The following is an 18873-nucleotide window of genomic DNA, read 5'->3' as shown; positions in this document are numbered from 1 at the left end:
TCCTAAGAAACACATACAGGTTCGCCTGCCAAAAATAAGAAAATAAAAAAAAATGTTTGGAGCAGGCGCAGTCTTATCACTAGCATTCATCAAGTTTTATTGTTAAAACTAAACTCTGCCCTGAGAAACAGTCTTTTAAAATATTCTTTCAAACTATCACATCCTCTCATTTGAAATTAAAAGTTTATTTTCTCCTTCAGACACCTGCTGTCCTCTTCAAGTACTGTAACGTGACACTCGACATGCAGTTGAATTATTCTAATATAACATACACCAGATGTCATGACCACACTTCACTTTAACTTGAGAAAAATCAAAAAGAACAAAGTGTGAACTCGATTCAAGGTGTAAAGAAAAATCTCAAATTCCATGGGAACATATGAGACCTAAGAAGTGTCATTAAGTATTATCATTTCTATTGTTTTTAAGTATGAATCCTTGTAAACAGCAACTCTGGCTGAGTTCGTTCTTACATCAGAAATTACAGCATATCATTTGCTCTAACAATTTTTATGATCATTTTTACAGGCTTATTTCCAAAGTGCCTCAATTGTACAGCAGCAAAGAAACAGTCACCAACTGTCAAATTACAGCTTAAAGTTATTCATCTTGTGCCATTTGAGCATTTGCCCTACAGCTTTTGACAAACATTCATGTTTTTTTCTCACTTCATCAGTCTCCTCAACTGAAATGGCAGGTGAAGTGCAAGTTAATTTAGAGCACAGTCCAACTGTTATTTCAGACAAGAGAGGGAGCTGTGAGCCGAGAAGGAAGTTATATGTAGGGCACAGTGGGAACACTGCTAATAATGCAAAAGGTTAGTGAATGGCAGCTAATAATGTGAAAGGTCAGTGAAGTGTTGTTTGGTTCTTTTTTGGCATATTTTGTTTATATTTTAGTTTAAAAAAAAAATGTTTCTAACAGAACAAACCTCAGGTAGTTAACAAACACATTAATTAAATACTGTGGTACTGGCAAAACCTGCAGCAATGACTGAAAATTTAGTCATATTTACCAGCCAAGATCAGAAAAAATCTGCTATTTCATCCCAAGCAGCACCAATGAGATTTGCCTTCAAAAAGTCTTAAAGAGAAAAATAAAAAATAAAAAAAAAAAAAAGCCCTCGTGGTTACACTATAGACTGCAATTCAGGAAAACTTGTTTGAATTCCCAGCTCTCCAACAACTTCAAGCATTATCTCTCGCAAGCCATTTAATACGTGGGCACGTCAGGCATCTTCATTTGGGCAGGGAGAGGGAGAGAAAGAGAGGAAGCAGAGAAGAAAGGGAGTGAACAGCACTTTCGCAGCTGGCTGACTGTTATCAAGCAGTATGTATTTTATTCCAGTAATACACCACCACAGATCAGTACTAAAGCAAGATCGCTGAACTGTAATTCTGCATTTGTCCCTGTGTGTCACTGCTCCCTAAGCCCTGAATGTATGTGCTTTTCAACTGTTTATCCTGAAAAAGTAGATGAAAGTGTGCTTTTTCCACAGCTGGCCAAACACGTGGGCCCTTTTAAGAGCACATACTGTGAGTGACATGGCAAATCAGTTAGATCAGCAGATATTGTGTAGCAGGTTTGATCCACAATTTATAGTGAATTTGAGCGAAGCAATGAACTCTTCTGAAAACTTGGGAGTAAGTTCCTTGGGAGTAAGTTACTGCCCCCTTTGTGTACTTGACACCCACGGAAAATAAAATAAAGTTTACTGGTCTTACAACAAAACCCTCAAAGAAACATCCTGGAATTCAATTCACTCAGGCCAGTTCCTCCCTTATCCTGAAACCATGTACAGTCTTAAAAGGAAGCTCATGCCTACATCCCAGCCACTTCCCACATCGCAGACAGGCAACCGCCACTCACCTACGATCCTCAGATTTGGGGATGGGGTTGGTGCAGCGTTGGCTGTTATACTTGGCCACATATTCACATTGCTTGAAGGGGGCAGTCTTGTCCTCCAGAACGTGTCTGATACAGAAGGCGTAGCCGTTAAGTCGCCTCTGCTTGCACAGTTTGGGGCTATACGAGCACAAGGGCTTATTGTCAACCTCAGAGAAGTGTATGTGTTTGCCTTCATACATCACGTGACTCTATTCCTTGTGAACATCAGCTGAAAGAACCAAAATATTAAGAAAAATCACATAAGGAAAAGAAAATGCATTCAGTTATACATTGCGTGTTTCATGTTGGTGGGAAGGAGGAACCCAAAACAATACCTGATTTTAAATCTTCTGTATCATATCAATGTTAAGAGAGAGCCCCAAGGACACCACTATCCTGGAATGATGATGAATCAAGATGAAGCAGATTGTCTACGGAAAACATCAAAAAGGTCAAAGTCAGTCAGAATACAACAGATAGGATCATCCTGCTTAATAAGTAAGTGGCCAGAAGCAGCCACTTAACCTGTGATTCAGGTAGCATCCAATAAACCAAATTCATTAGCACAATAGTTTTCAACTAGCAGTCACAGATCTCTGGAAACCGTAAAGGGAAATTATTGAGGAAAAAAGGTTTACCGTCACCTTGCTTAAACCTGCCAAAAAAATTCCACTCATCTACCAGTAAATTATTAGGAGCTACAAGTTGAAAAAGGTTAAGCAACAAATTAGATCACCTGTTTTCAGGAATCATGTTGAATGCTGGTGTAACATTAACCCATTTGATCACAGAAAGGTTTTCCTTCAAGTATCTTTGCCTACGAAGATGCTGGAGACTATCTTTGCTCTACCAAATACTAATTTTATCATGCAGTGCAGGATTTTTTTCTTTTTAAGCTGTCTTAAACCAGCTATCACACCTGGTGAACAAACTTCATATCTTAAATTTGCACAAGCTTTTGCAAGCGTCAGTATGAAGTCGTTCCTAAGGTCACCACAGTCCTTCAGAGCTTCACCTACCTTATTGTGCTTGTTTTAGGTAAATGCTGCCCTTAATGATTACCCCCATTGACCCCAGGAAGGCTGAAATGTCATTTCAGCAGGAGGCCGTTTTCTTCTCCATTGCCCCAAAACAGATTCCCACAGTGCAATGAAATACCAAATTCATGAAAACTTAAGGTACTCTTCACAGGGATCTCCTGGAAAGAGTCCAGCGGAGGGCCACAAAGATGATACAGGGCCTGGAGCATCTTCCCTATGAGGAAAGGCTGAGAGACCTGGGTCTGTTCAGCCTGGAGAAAAGAAGACAGAGGGGAAATTGATAAGATATCAATGTTTATAAATACCTGAAGTGTGGCAAACAGAAGGATACAGCCAACCTCTTTTCAGTGGTTTACAGGGACAAGACAAGGGGCAATGGCCACAAAATGTATCACAGGAAGTTCCGCACCAACATGCGAAAGAACTTCTTCACGGTGAGGGTGACGGAGCACTGGAACAGGCTGCCCAGGGAGGTTGTGGGGTCTCCTTCTCTGGAGATATTCAAGGCCCGTCTGGATGCCTACCTGGGCAGCCTGCTCTAGGGAACCTGCTTTGGCAGGGGGGTTGGACCCGATGATCTCTTGAGGTCCCTTCCAACCCCTACAGTTCTGTGATTCTATGATTTTCTACCACTATGCAGTCTTTAGCAACCATTTTTTTTAAAACACACACACATAAAAAAAAACAACGAAGCAGCATCAAGTAATATTTAACAGTACACACAACTTGCAGCTCCTCTGCTACAGCCAGCTTAGCCTGCATAAGGCAGCTCTTATTCAGAAAGGCTATCCTGAAGCACAGGAATAAACTCCTGAAGATGGTGTGTTCAGTACAGTTCAGTTTCATACGCATTATGTACCAAGCAAAGGAACGTACATAGAGGTGATATTCAGGAAGTATGTAGTAAATGAAAGACATGGGACAAATGTACAGATTACCACCTCAACCGACTTAGTTATTCCCAAGGCCCCATATGGCAAGGGAAGGGAACCTATGGCCTTTACAGAAAAGATCCCACTGTCTCTGGTGAAGGAACGAGCCTTCTCTCCCCACTGCATAAAAACACCTTGAGAAAACAAGAAGTACCATGACATTTGGGGATCCAGGAAAGTAACTTTAAGTCACTATGGTAAAACCAAACACCCTAATGTACCTCTAGCAGTAAACTGCATAAACCAGACACTTCCATTAGCATGCATCTAGCTGTACAGCCAGGACAGAAGCACTAAAAATTCAAAGATACACTTAACAATTACTTAAATAGTTTTACAAGTACACATGCAGCACACACAGCATGCAGGTTGGAGACTTGCCACAAAACGTAGGTGGCACAAACGCCAGCGACCTGATTAATCATTTGACAATAACGAGGATCGTCCCGTATTTCCTCTTCATACGCACAGTTCCCTTTCCACACTCTGGGGCAGGGGCCTGGCACTTTGTTTACACCAAAAAGCCAAAACACAAGCACAGATATCAAAAACAGTTCCCATCACCTTTCCCTTGATGCATGGGAGCACAGGAAGGAGCAGACTGCATAAATTTGAAACTGATCATTGGAGTATGGGCCCTTCACAACACATTCACCCTACAAGCAACTATGTGAAAGAAAAGAAATCCCACAGCCTAGAAATAGGCGGTGACCTGGGTTTGGGTCCCAAACACTTGACAAACAGCTCTCTCCATTACTATGGTAGAAAGAGTAATCAAATGGGTCTTAACTAATTGCATCTCTTACACAGAGTGAAACTGACAAAGTCTTTTGCTCTGGAGTTTGCTGCTCTCAACAGCTACCCAAAGCTTGTATTTGTGACATACTGCACAGGATGAAAAATTGGAAAGAACACCTGAATCTTGCAAAGATGGGCTGACCCACATGCTGCTCTCTTTCTCTTGTATTTACCAGCACCTTTTAAGCTACTGCTATTATGCTTTGTAGAGTTTTTGATTGATCAATGACCTCCTTCTCTTTTGCACAATCCAGCAATATTTCTTGCCTAAAGGTTATCAAGCAACAGAAAAAAAGTTTTTCAGAGCAGTTCCAAAGTAAACAACAAGAAACACGTATCTGGGGATCCCAAGTTAGGTTTCTGTAAGAAAAATACACTGCAGTTCCCAGCCACTATAATCCTGGATTTATTCTTGTGCCCCCAGTCTTATTTTTGGATTTAACTCACAATTAAGTCTTATTTTTACACTTGACTGTGTCAAGGAAGGTGCAGTATTTTCCATCTCACTTGTCAGAAAGATACAGGACACAAGTATGATGCCATATGAAACATTTAAGCAAAAATACTAACAGTAATCCTCAGGGAAGCTAATGAGCTCAAACATGTATTTGGGGTCTATATATACACTAAGAGAAGCTCATAAAAATATAACCATATTAAAAATCCTGATAGGAATCGAACAGTGCAACTCCAGAGTAATGAACAGAAAGAGAGCTAATACACCTGGCAGCCAGTGTTATACAGAAGAACTATAGCAATTCTCTCAAACTGCAATGATATCTTTATTGGCAGACTCCTATACAGACCTCCAAAACACAGCAGCACTGTGCGGACACACTGCCGGAGACTGAACTCATGCTATGCCTAAAACAAGCCTTTCCTTTTAGTTCCATGCTACATACATATACACACACACATACACAAATACAACGAAAACTTTTTAATCTATCAATTCTGATTTAATCTGATGTAGTATTTTATTTCGAGCAAAACAGACAGGAGTTCTTAACAGAGCTTTTTGCTGCTACACAAAAGTAGCACAAGCATGGAACAGGCACAAGTCGCCTAACTGAAGAGAACTGAAACTACACTTAGCTAAATAGTGGGTGGGGGAGAAATTATTTTTGTCCCACAGGATTCAGTAAGAGATGACGGAAACATGGACTTCCCCTGGAAAAATCAAAAGCTTAAGCAGCTGTACTTTGCTGCAAAAATATCAGGGTAGAAAACCTTTTGGAAGTTGTTTTGGGGTTTGCAGTTACACTCCACACTGAAGCTGTAGACAGGTTCAAAACAAACACAATTCATGCCTGCATGTGCTCACACTGGCTTTAGCCACAATTCATGAATGAGAAACCAGAGGCTACTTCTTGAGGAACCTACATTTTCCTTAAACTGCTTCTAAACAAATGATTTAGAGAGTCTGAAGCAACAATGCAAAGAACAGAAGAGAACCCAGAAATCTGTCATTGCCATTTGTCATTGCCAAATGATGTAGGTAAGACATGAGTGACGCTGAAAAAAATGACAGTGGTAAGGGATAAGGTGAATACAGAGCAGTCATGTACCAAATCACACAACATTAGAACTAGGGGTACTTGAGAAAGCTAGATTGACTCAAAATATATTAAAGAAATATTTCTTTATTTTTGCTACTCGCAAGCGGTGAGCTGCTGAATTTGCTGTCACGGGAAGCTATGGAAGCAGACAGCATCAGCAGGTTCAGAAAGTTCACAGACGATGGGGACAAACAGATACTATAGGAAATGGGCAGTGACATACCTGCCAGCATGCCTAATTTAATAAATACGGATGTTGGAGGAGCAAGAATAAAATAAAAAAAAAAAAAAAAAAAACACTAAAAAGTAGCTGGGCTTTCATACTGTCCCTAAATAGCATCAGTTAGTCCCACTGTCCAAGACAGAATAGTGGGCTGGATCGACCCCTGATCTTACCCAGCAGGGTACTCCTTATGTTCTTATAAGCTTACCTCTAACATTTGTAATTTGATAATATTAATTTCTCCCCTTCTCCCACTTTTTATACCCGAACAGATGACTGGAAGATAATCTACTTGCCATGGTAAAAGCCTTATCTGGACACGTGAAGAGCAACAAATTGAGTGTCCTAGCAAGGCTTTCCAGCAAGGACAGGCAGGACCCAGAGCAGAGTCACACTCTGTGACAGCACCACTTTGAGCAGAGCTACTTGTTCCTGCTGAGCGCAGCCACTGGTGGCCTGTAAGACAACAGGGAGTGGTCTGCAAAGTGACTGTGAAAGAGAAATAAAAGACTTAAACACACACATGCACACACCTGTGCAACTGTCAGTGCCTGCTGCCAGGCATTGGAAGAAGCCAGCTCCCAACTGCTTTTAGCACTTGCAAAAAGGCATAATAGGTTTCCTTGCAGCGCACATCAACTCCAAGACAACTAAGCTGTAGCTCTGCACTCCACATACCCTCTCCTCAAACAGTTAAACAGTCCTTTGGAGAGGTCAGGAAATGCTGTCACAGCAAACTTTGGGGAAAAATCTTTGCTAGATCATACAGAGTATCAGCATCATGTCACACAGAAATTTGGTACCTTGCATCATCAGTATTTTACAGAGAACTTAATGGCTATTAGAAAGCCTGAAATTTTTTTTTTTTTACAGTCCCAAGACCCAATCAGTAACCCCAAGAAAACCCTGTGCAGAAAATAATTTAAACCATGTGGGTTAGACACACTCTTAAATGTATGCTCAGAATTTGACATTCAACCTAAACAAGACCAAATTTAGGCAATGGAATCCCCAAATGCGTTGTAAATTGCAACACAATTACACATTCGTGGTTAAAAGATGTATAATTAAGTGGAGAACTTAGAGGTTCACAGACTGCATCCAAATAAAAGTCATGACTAAAGACATCTTAACTGTGTTGGTTTGAATTTTCTAACACCAGCACAGATTTAATGCTGTATTGCTTGGTGTGTTCATGAGATTTCACAGACAAGGTACAATAGTCTACACACGCTTCCAAAACCATCAACCTGAGGCTAGAAAGCAGAACTCAGATCTCCCTGAAACTCAGCTTTTCCACAAAAACAGGCACCATAAATAGTAGCTTTACCAATTCTTCAATTTGACCAAGAATGAATTCCCTGTGTTCCACTTGCCTGACCCTTTTGCTGGGACCAACAGTAAATACATGGATTTTAAGGTGTTTTGGCAACATGCAATCTAATCCACTCAGAGATGAGCAGAGACCATAAAAAACCATGACAAAAAGACACACATTTAAAACTACCTTACCGTAAAACCTTCCCATCAGTACTAGTAAAAAATATAAGAAAGAAAGAAAGCAAAAATACTCCTTTTTCTTTCCATTTCATACTAGGCAATGAGCATCTCTCTGGGAAGTGCTCTGTTCTATCAAGAGAAGCTACACCACATCTAATTGTGGTCAACATCAATGCCACAAAGCTGTAACTTCTGTCCCCATCCTATGATCTAACCATAACTTTGGCTTAGCTCTGGTCATTTAACAATTCAGACCTCTACCATGTTCAGCTACCAAACCGAGCCTGCTGTAATTCTAGAAACTAGAGTCTTATTAGTAAAAACATCCAAAATGAGACAAAAAACACTTGGAAGCAACCAAAGTCAGCTACGTGAATGTTTATAAGGGACAATTTTATTAACCAGAGGAAAATCCTTGTTCAGTAAGACCTCTGAAGAGCCCCACACAAGTACAGACATTGCATACGTGTGCCTGTACCCAAATAGATCTACCTGCAAGACCAAGGCACTTAACATATAAGATAGTACACGATATTTTTAGTTACCACCTAGAATCATATTTTGGACTAATTTTGCATGTGAAAATCTACCTAGGAAGACAGAAGCAGCGACAATTGTCCTCATTCTGCCTTTTCAGAAAGCTTCTACTCTGCAAAAAGACAATTTATATTGCATAAGAATGTCCAATATATTAACAGAAAAGCAGTAGTACATTTTAAGCAACACCGGCAATATGAATTATGCTTCATAATATAATACAATAAATACAAAACTAAATTTTAGTATTATTCCTAATAGTAACTAAATAACATATAGACTTGTAACAAGTTCCAATCAACAGCAGAAAACATAGCTAAGGAGAGGGGGGAAGAGGCACTTTCTATTCCAAACTGACCAGGTTGTTGTTTTTGTTTTCCTATACAAAATGACCTTCAGCAGGCAATTTAATTTCACCTGATTCACCCATCTGATAAATAGTACCTTAAATAAAACGTGACAAAGACAGCCCAAAATCTGAAGACCAACAAGCTTTTAAGACTGCAGGAATTTAAGAAACTTCAAAGGATTTCTTAAGAGGAAAAATGCTCAGTAGGAAGATTTGTAACTGAAAACCATAGCTACGAGCACGCTCCTATAGATTTCAATAAAACACTTCCTAAATATGGTTATTCCTGATCTAAGTAAGGCTCCAGACTGGTTCCATATCACTGGAAGTCTTTTGAACAAGGATTTCTCTATTTGACCTGACGGTCTAAGGCCCCAGTCCTGCAGTCCTATCCACACAGGCAGATTTTCATGCTTGCACAGAAACACAGTTATTTCAACACGGCCATAAACAAGACCAGGGTTTGCCAGGGAGACTGGGGCTGCAGAAAGAAGGCCTTCAGACACAGCAATAAATGGAACATTTAGGCAATTGCAACATCACAAAAAATGCACTTTAAAATGTTATCTCAAAATATCAAAACCATGATCCAGAGAGAAATCAGAGACTAAAACATACCACAGTATACCTTGCATCTGTACTTGAATTTACAAAAAAAAAAAAGCCATAAGTCCAAGTCTTTTATTTATTCAAATAACAGCTAACCTGCACTTGCATATGAAGTTAAACAAAATGCCTTAGCCTTATTTCTAGTCCCAATGGTGCAAAGACAAACAAACTTATTTTCGCACAATACCAGAGTATCATTCTTGCTTCAGTGGGAATACTCAATAAATAAAATAAAGCAGCAGAGTTCCTCACAGAGCAGCCTTTTAGCAGTTGTAAGCTATCAAAGTTTCAATACATTATTACAATAAATTTGTACCTCCTGAGGATCTACCATACTGCGAGAGCATGGTACATGCAACTCTGTAGGACCAGGCCCTACACAAAACTCATTCATCATAAAAGTATTGAAACATCAAAATTACTCCTACTAAGTAAATTTGGGGTTGCTTTCTGTAGACAATTTAGCTTTACAATTAAATTTATCTTACATGCGTATACATTACAAACAAATCACATAAAAGGCTGAAGATGGCTGCAAAAATGTCACTAGACTGCAAGTGACAGCTTCACACGGAACATTAGTGTTAGGGTTTATCCATCACCAGCACTACCCAGTCAGTAAGGTCTTAGTACGACACTCTGACAGTACAACGGTGCCCACAGGATAGGACGCTCAGCTGTAAGGGAATGATGCATTGCCCTAAATTTGCCAATTTTAAGTATACCAATCCTCAAAAATTGAGAGCATCCTTAAAATAAACCCTCATCATATGTTGTTAAGTAACAAAGTTAGAACTAACTATAGATCTACATATTTTAATCAGATGGTGTAATATAAGGCTTTAAGCTAAGTGTTACTGTCATTCCCCAAATTTATTCAAGGTTACTTGTACAAAGCAATTAGCCTTCTAAACTAAAAGTCATTTTAAGGAACATTTAAACCAAAGTACACATCTCCAGCATTAGAAACGAGAGCTATTTCACCTGTGCTGGGTGAAGCGTGTTGGCTGGCTTTCCAGTGGGCTCACTTCACAACTACCAGACGTTCCTTTCCCTGAAAAAAAGCATCCTTTCATTCCCAGCTCCCAGCAACAGCACCAAGTAGGCAACTCCTGCCCCACACCTTGCCCCGAGGACCGACGCTGGGACCCCCTGCCACGTTTGGGGACGCGGGACGGGGACGGAGTCCGAGTTCTACTGTGCCCTGGTTGTTGAGGGGCCTCGAGGGGAGCCCCTTCCCCTGGCTGGGGGGCCGTCACCCCAGCCCACTCACACCCACCGGCCATGGCAGGGCTGGGGGTGACCGGGGTCCCCGGGCAGGCCTGGGGCAGCCACGAGCCCTGGCACATGGCAGGGCAGGGAGGTGAGGCTGAGCTGGCCCCTCGCCCCCCACCCTCGCCCCCGGTTTGGGGGGCACCCCCGTGCGGGGGCACAGCACTGAGGGGAGGGCACTGTAGGCACTCTGACGACCTCCCTGCAACCCCAAAAAGCTCCCTCAACCACCCCAAAAAAAAGTTGCGGGGCGAAACCACCCCCGGCGAGGGGACACAACGGGGAGGGGTGCAGGGGGGGTCGCGGGCAGGGGGGGGCGGCGGCCGCGTCCCGGGGCACCCCCGGCCCATCCCCGCGGCCACCGAGGCGGGGGCGGCGAGGGGGGCGAGCACCCTAAAAACGCCGAGAAACTTTCCAGGCCGCGGCCGGCGCGGCCCCGGACGCCCCGCGGGACCGGCACCGCCTCCGCCGCGGCGGCCCCGGACCGGGCTGGGGGCAGGGGTGCCCCCCACCCCCCCGCACCGCCGCCGCCGCCGCCGCTCATTAAAAGTCATTTTGGGAAATTAATGCCGCCCCCGGCCCCCCCGGCCCGCGCCCCTCCCGCCACCCCCCCCCCCCCTTCGCCGCCCCGCGGAGGTGGGGGGGTGGAAGCGGCCCCGCCGCAGCGCCCCCGCCACCTTCCCCCCGGCCGCCCGGCTCCGGCGGCGGCGGGGCTCGGCCCGCTTTGGGCCCGGGGCCCGGCGCGGGGGGCCCGGCCCGGCGGGGCAGGGAGCGGAGCGGCCAGGCCGCGCCGCGCCGCGCTGAGGCCTAGCGCCCCCCCGCCCCCCTTCTCCCCCGCCGCCCTTCACCTCCCGGGCAAAGGCGCCGCAGCGCCGCGCCCCGACCCTCCCGCTGGGTCCCGGCCACCGTCTCACCCCCCTCCAGGGCTCCTCTGGCCGCCCGAAAGCCGCAAAACCCCCCCCGGCTCCCCTCACCCCCCCTGCTGCGGCCTACCCCGCCCCGGCCGATCCCCGGCCTCGCGTAGCCCGCCTCTCCGCCCGCCCTGTACCCTTCGCACCGCCTGCCGCGCTACGCGAGCCCGGGGATGCAGGCCGGGCCTGGCTTACCTTTCCAGCTGCTTTTTTTTTCTCCTCTCTCTCCTCTCCCCCCTTTCCCTCTGTTGGGCTGACAGATCAGAGTTTCCTCCCCAGCAGAGGGACTGGGAATGGGCTCGGGCTCTGTGCTGAGGAGCTGCTGCCCCCCTGGCTCTGAGAAGATCCTGATTTTTGTGGGGAGGAAGCTTTGGGGGCTCTTTATTATTTTAAAACTACAAAGTGCTCAGAGGGTAGGTGATTATTAAGGGGAATCCCTGAATATATTCTCCAGCAAAGAAGGCAGGGCTGCTGGGGCTGCTCAAGAAGAGAGCCAGCAGCCTCCTACAGCACCACTACAGGCACCGAGAGGACATAACATCAGAGAGCGGTTCCTCTGCCCTCCAAAACAACAACTTTCCTACCATCTTGGAGGTAGTAGAGGGAGAGAGGGAGGGGGAAAATAGTACAGAAGGTTTTTATAAAGTGCCAATTTGGGGGAGGGAGCCAAATGGCCAAAAACAAATTTTTAAAAATCATTTATATGACTTTTTATTTTAAATAAAAATAAAATACAAAGGCATGATGCTTAAGAGATAATTTTCTTTATAATGAAATAAGATCAGCTTTCTGGGGAAAAAAAAAAATTAAAAGAAGGTATGGTCATTTTTTTTAATTTTTATTTTATTTAAAAATTTTAAAAATATATTTTTTTCCTATAATTTAAAACGTAGATAAGTTTTTATTGCTGTTGTTTGATAGTTCTAAAATTTTATGTACAATTGTGAAAGTTGGTGTAACTTTTTTGGTGCTGCTGCTCTCAGTAGAACAACTGAAATTGATGTGGGACTGTTTGGTAGAACTGTATCGTTATGTCTTCTCTCTCGAGGCATTGTAAATAAAACTGAATGTACAGGTAGGAAAAAAAGCTCTTTTAATATTTTTTATTTTTTTGGGGGGGGGCGGGGGGGTCCTGTAAAAAAGCCATGGGGGATTTAATGCAAGTGAGTGGAGCCTGTGATATGTATCTGAAAAATTCTGCTTATCTGTCATAAATTTAGCATTGTCTGCCCTTCAGTATGGAATGTGAAAAATAAAGCTCATAGAAAAAAAATTGAGGTAATAATTGAATTTTCTTTTTAATATTTTCAAAGCACTTTATAGCTTTCTAAAAATCTGTTTTGGTTTTTTTTAAGTTACTGTTTTGATTTGGGGGCTTTGTTCCTGATATTTATGAATAGCGTTATTCCTGACTTCTTTCTTACAGAGTTGAGAAATGTTATTAATTTATACTATAATACCTTGTAATGCAGAATGGTCGTTGTGTTTTTCTTTTTTGCATAAGCTTTTATTAAATTGTTTAAAATGTATGGAAAGCTGTCAAAATAATGTGAGATGCTACTGTGTATCTATAGGTGAAGACACTGATCACTGTGTTCAGCAGACCTATGATAATATTGCTTGTGATAGGGTTATACTCAGCCCTGTACAGGGATGAACTGCTAAAATATGTATTTATTTCTCCTGAAGGAAGATGAAATTATTAGAAATTATTTAGAAATAATTACAAAACTAACGAGCTATATATAAAAAAAATGCTGGAAAAAAAAATGGAAAAGTTTTTTCCATTGTAAAAATTAGTCAGGTGGTATAGACTAATTGAACTGCAATCAGACTGAAGTCATGTGAATGAAGGTATTGAATTGTTAGTATGTTATCACCCCCTCCCTTGCCTCTGTCAGATCTGAAATATATTGCATTATCTCAATTACGGTAAACTTTTATTTTTATATATATATTTTTCTGAATTTAGATACATTCCCTTATGAAAATATACACTGTGAGTTGCCTTGCTAGTATCGTGAGTGTAGTTTGTGTGTTTATAGTGGCATTTTCATTTAGATAAATTAGTTTGAATTAAAGTATAATTAAAAGTCAGTTGGTCTGTGCATCGAACTGCATATTTTTGCTCAACTGGATTATTTTTTTTAAGATTATGGTTGGTCCAACTAGCATACTTAAATAATGTTGAGTTTTGCTTTCTGTGGAGTTACTGCAAAGCTTTTTTTTATCAGATTATTAATTTATTAAATGCATTATTCTGCTCTGACATTAGGAAAAAATAATAATAATCAAATGTGTTGCTCCTACATCGTTTTAAAAGTTTGTGTAGAAGTCATGGCATAAGTAGGGCACGTCATAATCTTACCAGTCATGATTGTGTTGTTTGAAGCATGAAATGTAATGATTATTTTTGTAGGATATTTAAACAAAAATACTTTTAAATTTTATATTTAAAATTCACTACAGGAGTGACAGGGATTACAAATGTTGTTTATGATCGGGATGATTTAAAAAAAAAAACAAACTTTTGAAATACTACAAATAATTGATCTCCTGTGCCAATGGATTCAAAAATTCAACAAATGCAGCATAAGCTAATATTTCCTTTTATTCTAAAAAAAGTAAAGGACCAAATTCTCAGACCCCAGTTTTTCAAATGCTTGGAGGCCTGATTAATAATTGAAAAGTGTTTGAAGAATCACTCAATACTTACTTGTGTAAAACCCTTACGAAGTCATTAGGGTTTGCTAGAGTACAGAATTCAAGTTTCTGCACTAAGTGTTTTCTTACATATAGCTATGTGTTGAAAAGAATTGACACTTCTAACTAGATCAGTAGTTCAGTGTAACTCAGATGTAAGTTTGTTCTCTTTATTGCACAGTTAAGAAAATTTTAGTGTTTTAGAGAGGAAGGCATAACACAAACAGCCGATCTGTACTGAGACTTTCTGTGGCACTCTTGAGAATGCCCATGCAGCACACTGAGGACTTTTTAAAAATGGGACATAGATGATACAACGTGTTAGAGAAGAGGCTATGAAAGCACTTGAGAACCCAACTACAGAGACAATATTAAACCCTTTCTTTGGCTTATGCGCTTAACTTCGCGGGTACTGACTTTAATCGGATTACATGCATGCCTAAATTTAAATATGTATCATAGTAGTATTACACATTTTGGTGACATCCTGAGATCTGTTTGATGTGTGTTAATTGCAAAACCAGAAGCATAATGCTAAAGAAAAAGAGAAACATTTTGAATCTAATTTGTAATAGGAAAACTGGAAAGGGATATTTTTGAGTGTCTTTTTCTAGGAAAAACAAAACAAAACACACAACTTTTTAAGGAGGATAAAGTAAAGAGGAAAAAATCACTAGATCTTAGATAACATGGACTGTTGTGTAATTATTCAACAGAGAAATGAGTACCTCAACGCTATGTACAGAGGAATTTATTTAACACAACTTTATTTGCCTGAGAGAATTCAAAATATTTATTTTTAGCTACTTGCTAAAAATTGCAAATATTATTTTATTTGTTTTGCTCACAACGAAATGTTACACTAACACTTCAAAGGAGCAAATTCTGTTAGGTTTAGTAATGTAAAATCTTAAATATATAAAACATTCTTTATGGACAAGACTCGTAACTTGTGAGTCGCATCATTTTGACAGAGTGGTTCAGCACTCTGGAATTATTTTAGAGAAAAATTCGGTGTCTATGACTACTGTACGAGGATGGCGTGTGACCCCAAAGCAAGAAACATCCCCTGTGCAAAATGCAGACGCGAATTCTGGAGGTTCCATTTCCTCGTTACAGAATAGGTCTGTGTGGCCAAACGCCTGAACCAACCGCTCCAGCCAGTAGACATGCTCTGTGCTTGAGCACAGGGTGGTCAAAGAAAATTAATGTTCCCTAAATCACTAGTTCCTAGCTAATGAAGCATACTTTGCAGATGTGCCTCACTAGTATTAATACTGAGACAGACAGCAGCAACATAGCGAATAAGCTTTGTGAGTCTAATAACAGAAATGAAATAAATGCTTTAGGTTGTACACCAGTTAATGGAGGAGGCTGCTTCAAAAAGCAAGCTTTGACTCTCTCCCAAGGTCATATGCATCCCAAATGCAGACCTCAAGCACCCCTGGAGCATGACTTAGATTTGGTGCACGTAGTGAAGGTCTTGGCTTTTCAGCAACAGGTGTTGTGATGTTGGTGCTGTGGTATTACTCCTTGACAGACACAGAGGTTCTGAGGAAACAGTTCCAGTGTCTTTAAATGCTTGTGAAAGTGATCAGCAATGTATTTAAAATACATGAGAGTATTGGAAAGGGGAGGAACAACTGTGTGTGCAGATTGTAAGAGATTTTCATGCGTAGAGCCACATTTATGTATAAGATCTTCTCTTTAGGAGTTTAAACACTGATGAGAAAAAAAAATTCTGATAAGATCCATTCATCTTAGTAAGACCTCGAGCAGCAGTTTTATGTAGTGTTGGTTTATTTAATTGTGGTGAGTTCTGGAGTCAAGATATCCACAGGACAAACCATTCATAGAGCTAAGTCATTTTGCTTTACTTCATTTAGTCAAATGCTAGCAAAGCCACGCAAAGTACAAATGACTATCCTTGTTTTTCAGAGTCTTAGGATCCACATTAAGGCTTATTGGAGCAATGGGAACTTTACTGTGGATTTCAGTAGGAGTAAGGTTGCAGAAGTATTTAACCAGTTGGGAGCAGACGTGCTAGCATGGTAATGTAATTAACTGATAGTGAACTGAACTGAAAATAGTAATTAACTAAGACTTTACTAATCTGTTCATTATCAATGTGTATTTTAATCTGCATTAAATAAATGGTATTGTCTCCTAAATCTCAGCAAAGACAAAATAACATGATTATCAGTTGTAGGAATGTTGTCCAGAGTACATTGCAGGCATCTGTGGAGATCTCTTTAAATAGAAGACAAATTAATGGAATAAACTGTCCCAGCAGAATGCTCTAATAGAGTCCTATTTGACTAGGAAGCCCACTGTTGATTGAAAGTATACTACTGTATTTTTACTTATCTATCAATATTTCATTAACTGGAATGGTGGCGGTTAAGAAGCTACATGTTTTGTTAGCAGACCTTCTTTCAGTTATTCACTTACATTCAGGTTATGGCAGGTCTTGGTCATCTCTGCAAATTGGACAGAGGAGAATTCCCACTCCGTACTAAATCAGTGATCTGTTAGTCTTCTGACAGTGACCTGTATAAAAGATGCTTCAAAAAAGCTGTGGAATATCCCATGATGGATAACTCGGAAATGAAAAGCCTGTAGGACAGGATTTTTCAAACAGTTTAGCTAACATCAAAGCATGAGGCTTAATTAGTTCCTAGGGTCATGAGATCCCAGTGGATTTTGAAAAAAATTATACGTTAAGCTCTTTGGTTTTAGTATGTTTCTTTTTGATGTTTGTTTCTCATCTCTGATCCCTTTCAAACATAGACACAGATGTAACAGAAAGTGACAAGAAAGAATAAAAGTGTTTCTTTGAGATACTGGTTGCATTTATTCAAAATGTTGAATTAGCATTAGAGTGCTGGGATGTCTCTACCAACTAGTATTTCTCAGTAGACCAGGAGGCCTGACCGGGTAAATATGGCACAATGTTAGGTGCTGTGGTAGAATGGATGTTTGCATGTAGCCAGAGAAAAATGTTTATTAACAGCATTTAGCATAGGAGGCTTTGCAGATTATGGAGTCACTCATTAAGAGTTTAATTTGCAAGGTTTTATGTACGTCTCATGACTGCATGTGAAGCCCCTCTACTGTGGGGAGTTCTGGATACCCAGACACTTTAGGACACGTTGCTGACAACATCCCCTCAGTTGACATGCATCACAGTAAAGCTTCTTTTGGATAAAACATTACACGATGAAGAGGACCATGATTTGTACTTGTCCTCAGTGTTTTGTTTCTGGACAAGAAATTTCCTTGTGACTGTAAATTTAATTCCTTCTTTCCCCATGGTACCTTGCCTCATTGACATTATGTGCAGATAGCTGCAGGAGATAAATTACATATGTATTAGTGGTTTGTTTGTTTTTGTTTCTAAACAGGCATTACTTTATTAGGCAAGACAACTTTTCTGTTATCTCTGAGAGCTTACCCCATAGAAAGTGTTCTTGTACTCCTGATAACAGCTTGTTAGTTGTCATTGAAGTCAACTTCCAGGTGCTCTCCCTTAATCACTTCTTACTTTTTTATATATATATATATGTATACATATATGTATCCTACGTGGTAGTCACAGTTAAGCTTTCTTCTATCAGCTTGCTTGTTAACACTTTTTCTGTTCATGTCTTATTTGTGCTTTGACAGAGTCAATCTTTCTGCCCTTCATCACTGAAGGAAATACCTATTTAAATGAGATCACAAGAACAAAACATGGTTATTAAGGGACTGTTGTGTTTTAGGAGAGGATGTTTTGGCTTAGCCCTTCGTTGGAGTATTTTATGAGGTGAAGTGTCTGGGGACAGGGATGGAGGTGAGGTTTTATTACTTTTCTCTTTGGATTAAGGCTGATGTTAGGCTGCTGCTCTGTATGGTTTCAACAGTAACACAGAGCACATCCCCAGACCAAACATATTCTTGCAAGACAGTGGCTGCTGTTGGTCTCAGAAGAGGCACTGATGCCAAATCTTTCACTTCCTGGGGAAATGCTACAGACATTTCCATCTCTGCCTTTAGCTACACTTGAAAATACATTTGAAAATGAGGCAGTTACAACTATTTTTATGAACGGCCTAGTTTTGTTGGCTGTTTCAAAGTCTTGCTGAGAGCACACCTCAGTTTGACTTGACTTTCCATTTGGGACCACTTTTTTTTTTTTTTTTTTTTTTTCAGTCAAAGCAGCTCAGTGAATTGCCTAGAATGTAAAGTGTCCCTCTGGAATTACAGGGATGTACCTAGGGGCTGCTGCTGCTTCTGGGAAGGTGGATATTGAATGTTCGGTTGGTGTGGAGTTGTTTTTTGTTTGTTTTAAATCACACTTTAGACTTGTGCTTAATAGGGCTTCACCTTGAATTAACACACCCTTTTCCTTTTTCTGTCTCTCTACAACCCTCTACTGAAGACAGGGCTACATAAAGGCAAGGTTTAATTAAATTGGGGTTAATTGCATGAATATAAGAGTTATGTTTACATAGTGCTACATTAAAAGAAGAGGGGGCTTAGTGATTAAACCCATACATCTCTCCCAGACATGT

The 18873-nt window shown here is 41.0% G+C and overlaps 1 protein-coding gene across 9 annotated transcripts in view; it reads right to left on the bottom strand.

The window, feature by feature from the left end:
- INO80D (INO80 complex subunit D) overlaps positions 1 to 12190 on the bottom strand; it is a 51071-nt gene extending 38881 nt beyond the window's left edge. For 3 of the 9 annotated variants that reach the window (XR_007708468.1, XM_035536862.2, XM_035536863.2), the window contains exons 1-4: positions 11813 to 12190; positions 10419 to 10488; positions 2223 to 2318; positions 1870 to 2116 (exon numbers count right to left, since the gene is read on the bottom strand). Coding sequence is in view for 8 of the 9 variants with exons in the window: in XM_035536862.2 (XP_035392755.1) it covers positions 1870 to 2087 (218 nt within the window). In the remaining variant the exon portion in view is untranslated. The other 6 variants (XM_050711553.1, XM_050711556.1, XM_050711555.1 and 3 more) reach the window with 6 other exon arrangements.
- Positions 12191 to 18873: the final 6683 nt, after the last annotated feature.

Source organism: Cygnus atratus, chromosome 6, assembly GCF_013377495.2.
Source record: "Cygnus atratus isolate AKBS03 ecotype Queensland, Australia chromosome 6, CAtr_DNAZoo_HiC_assembly, whole genome shotgun sequence".
Taxonomy (NCBI): Eukaryota; Metazoa; Chordata; class Aves; order Anseriformes; family Anatidae; genus Cygnus; species Cygnus atratus.
The sequence above is the reverse complement of the archived record's forward strand: the minus strand, read 5'-3'. Positions and strand labels throughout refer to the sequence as shown.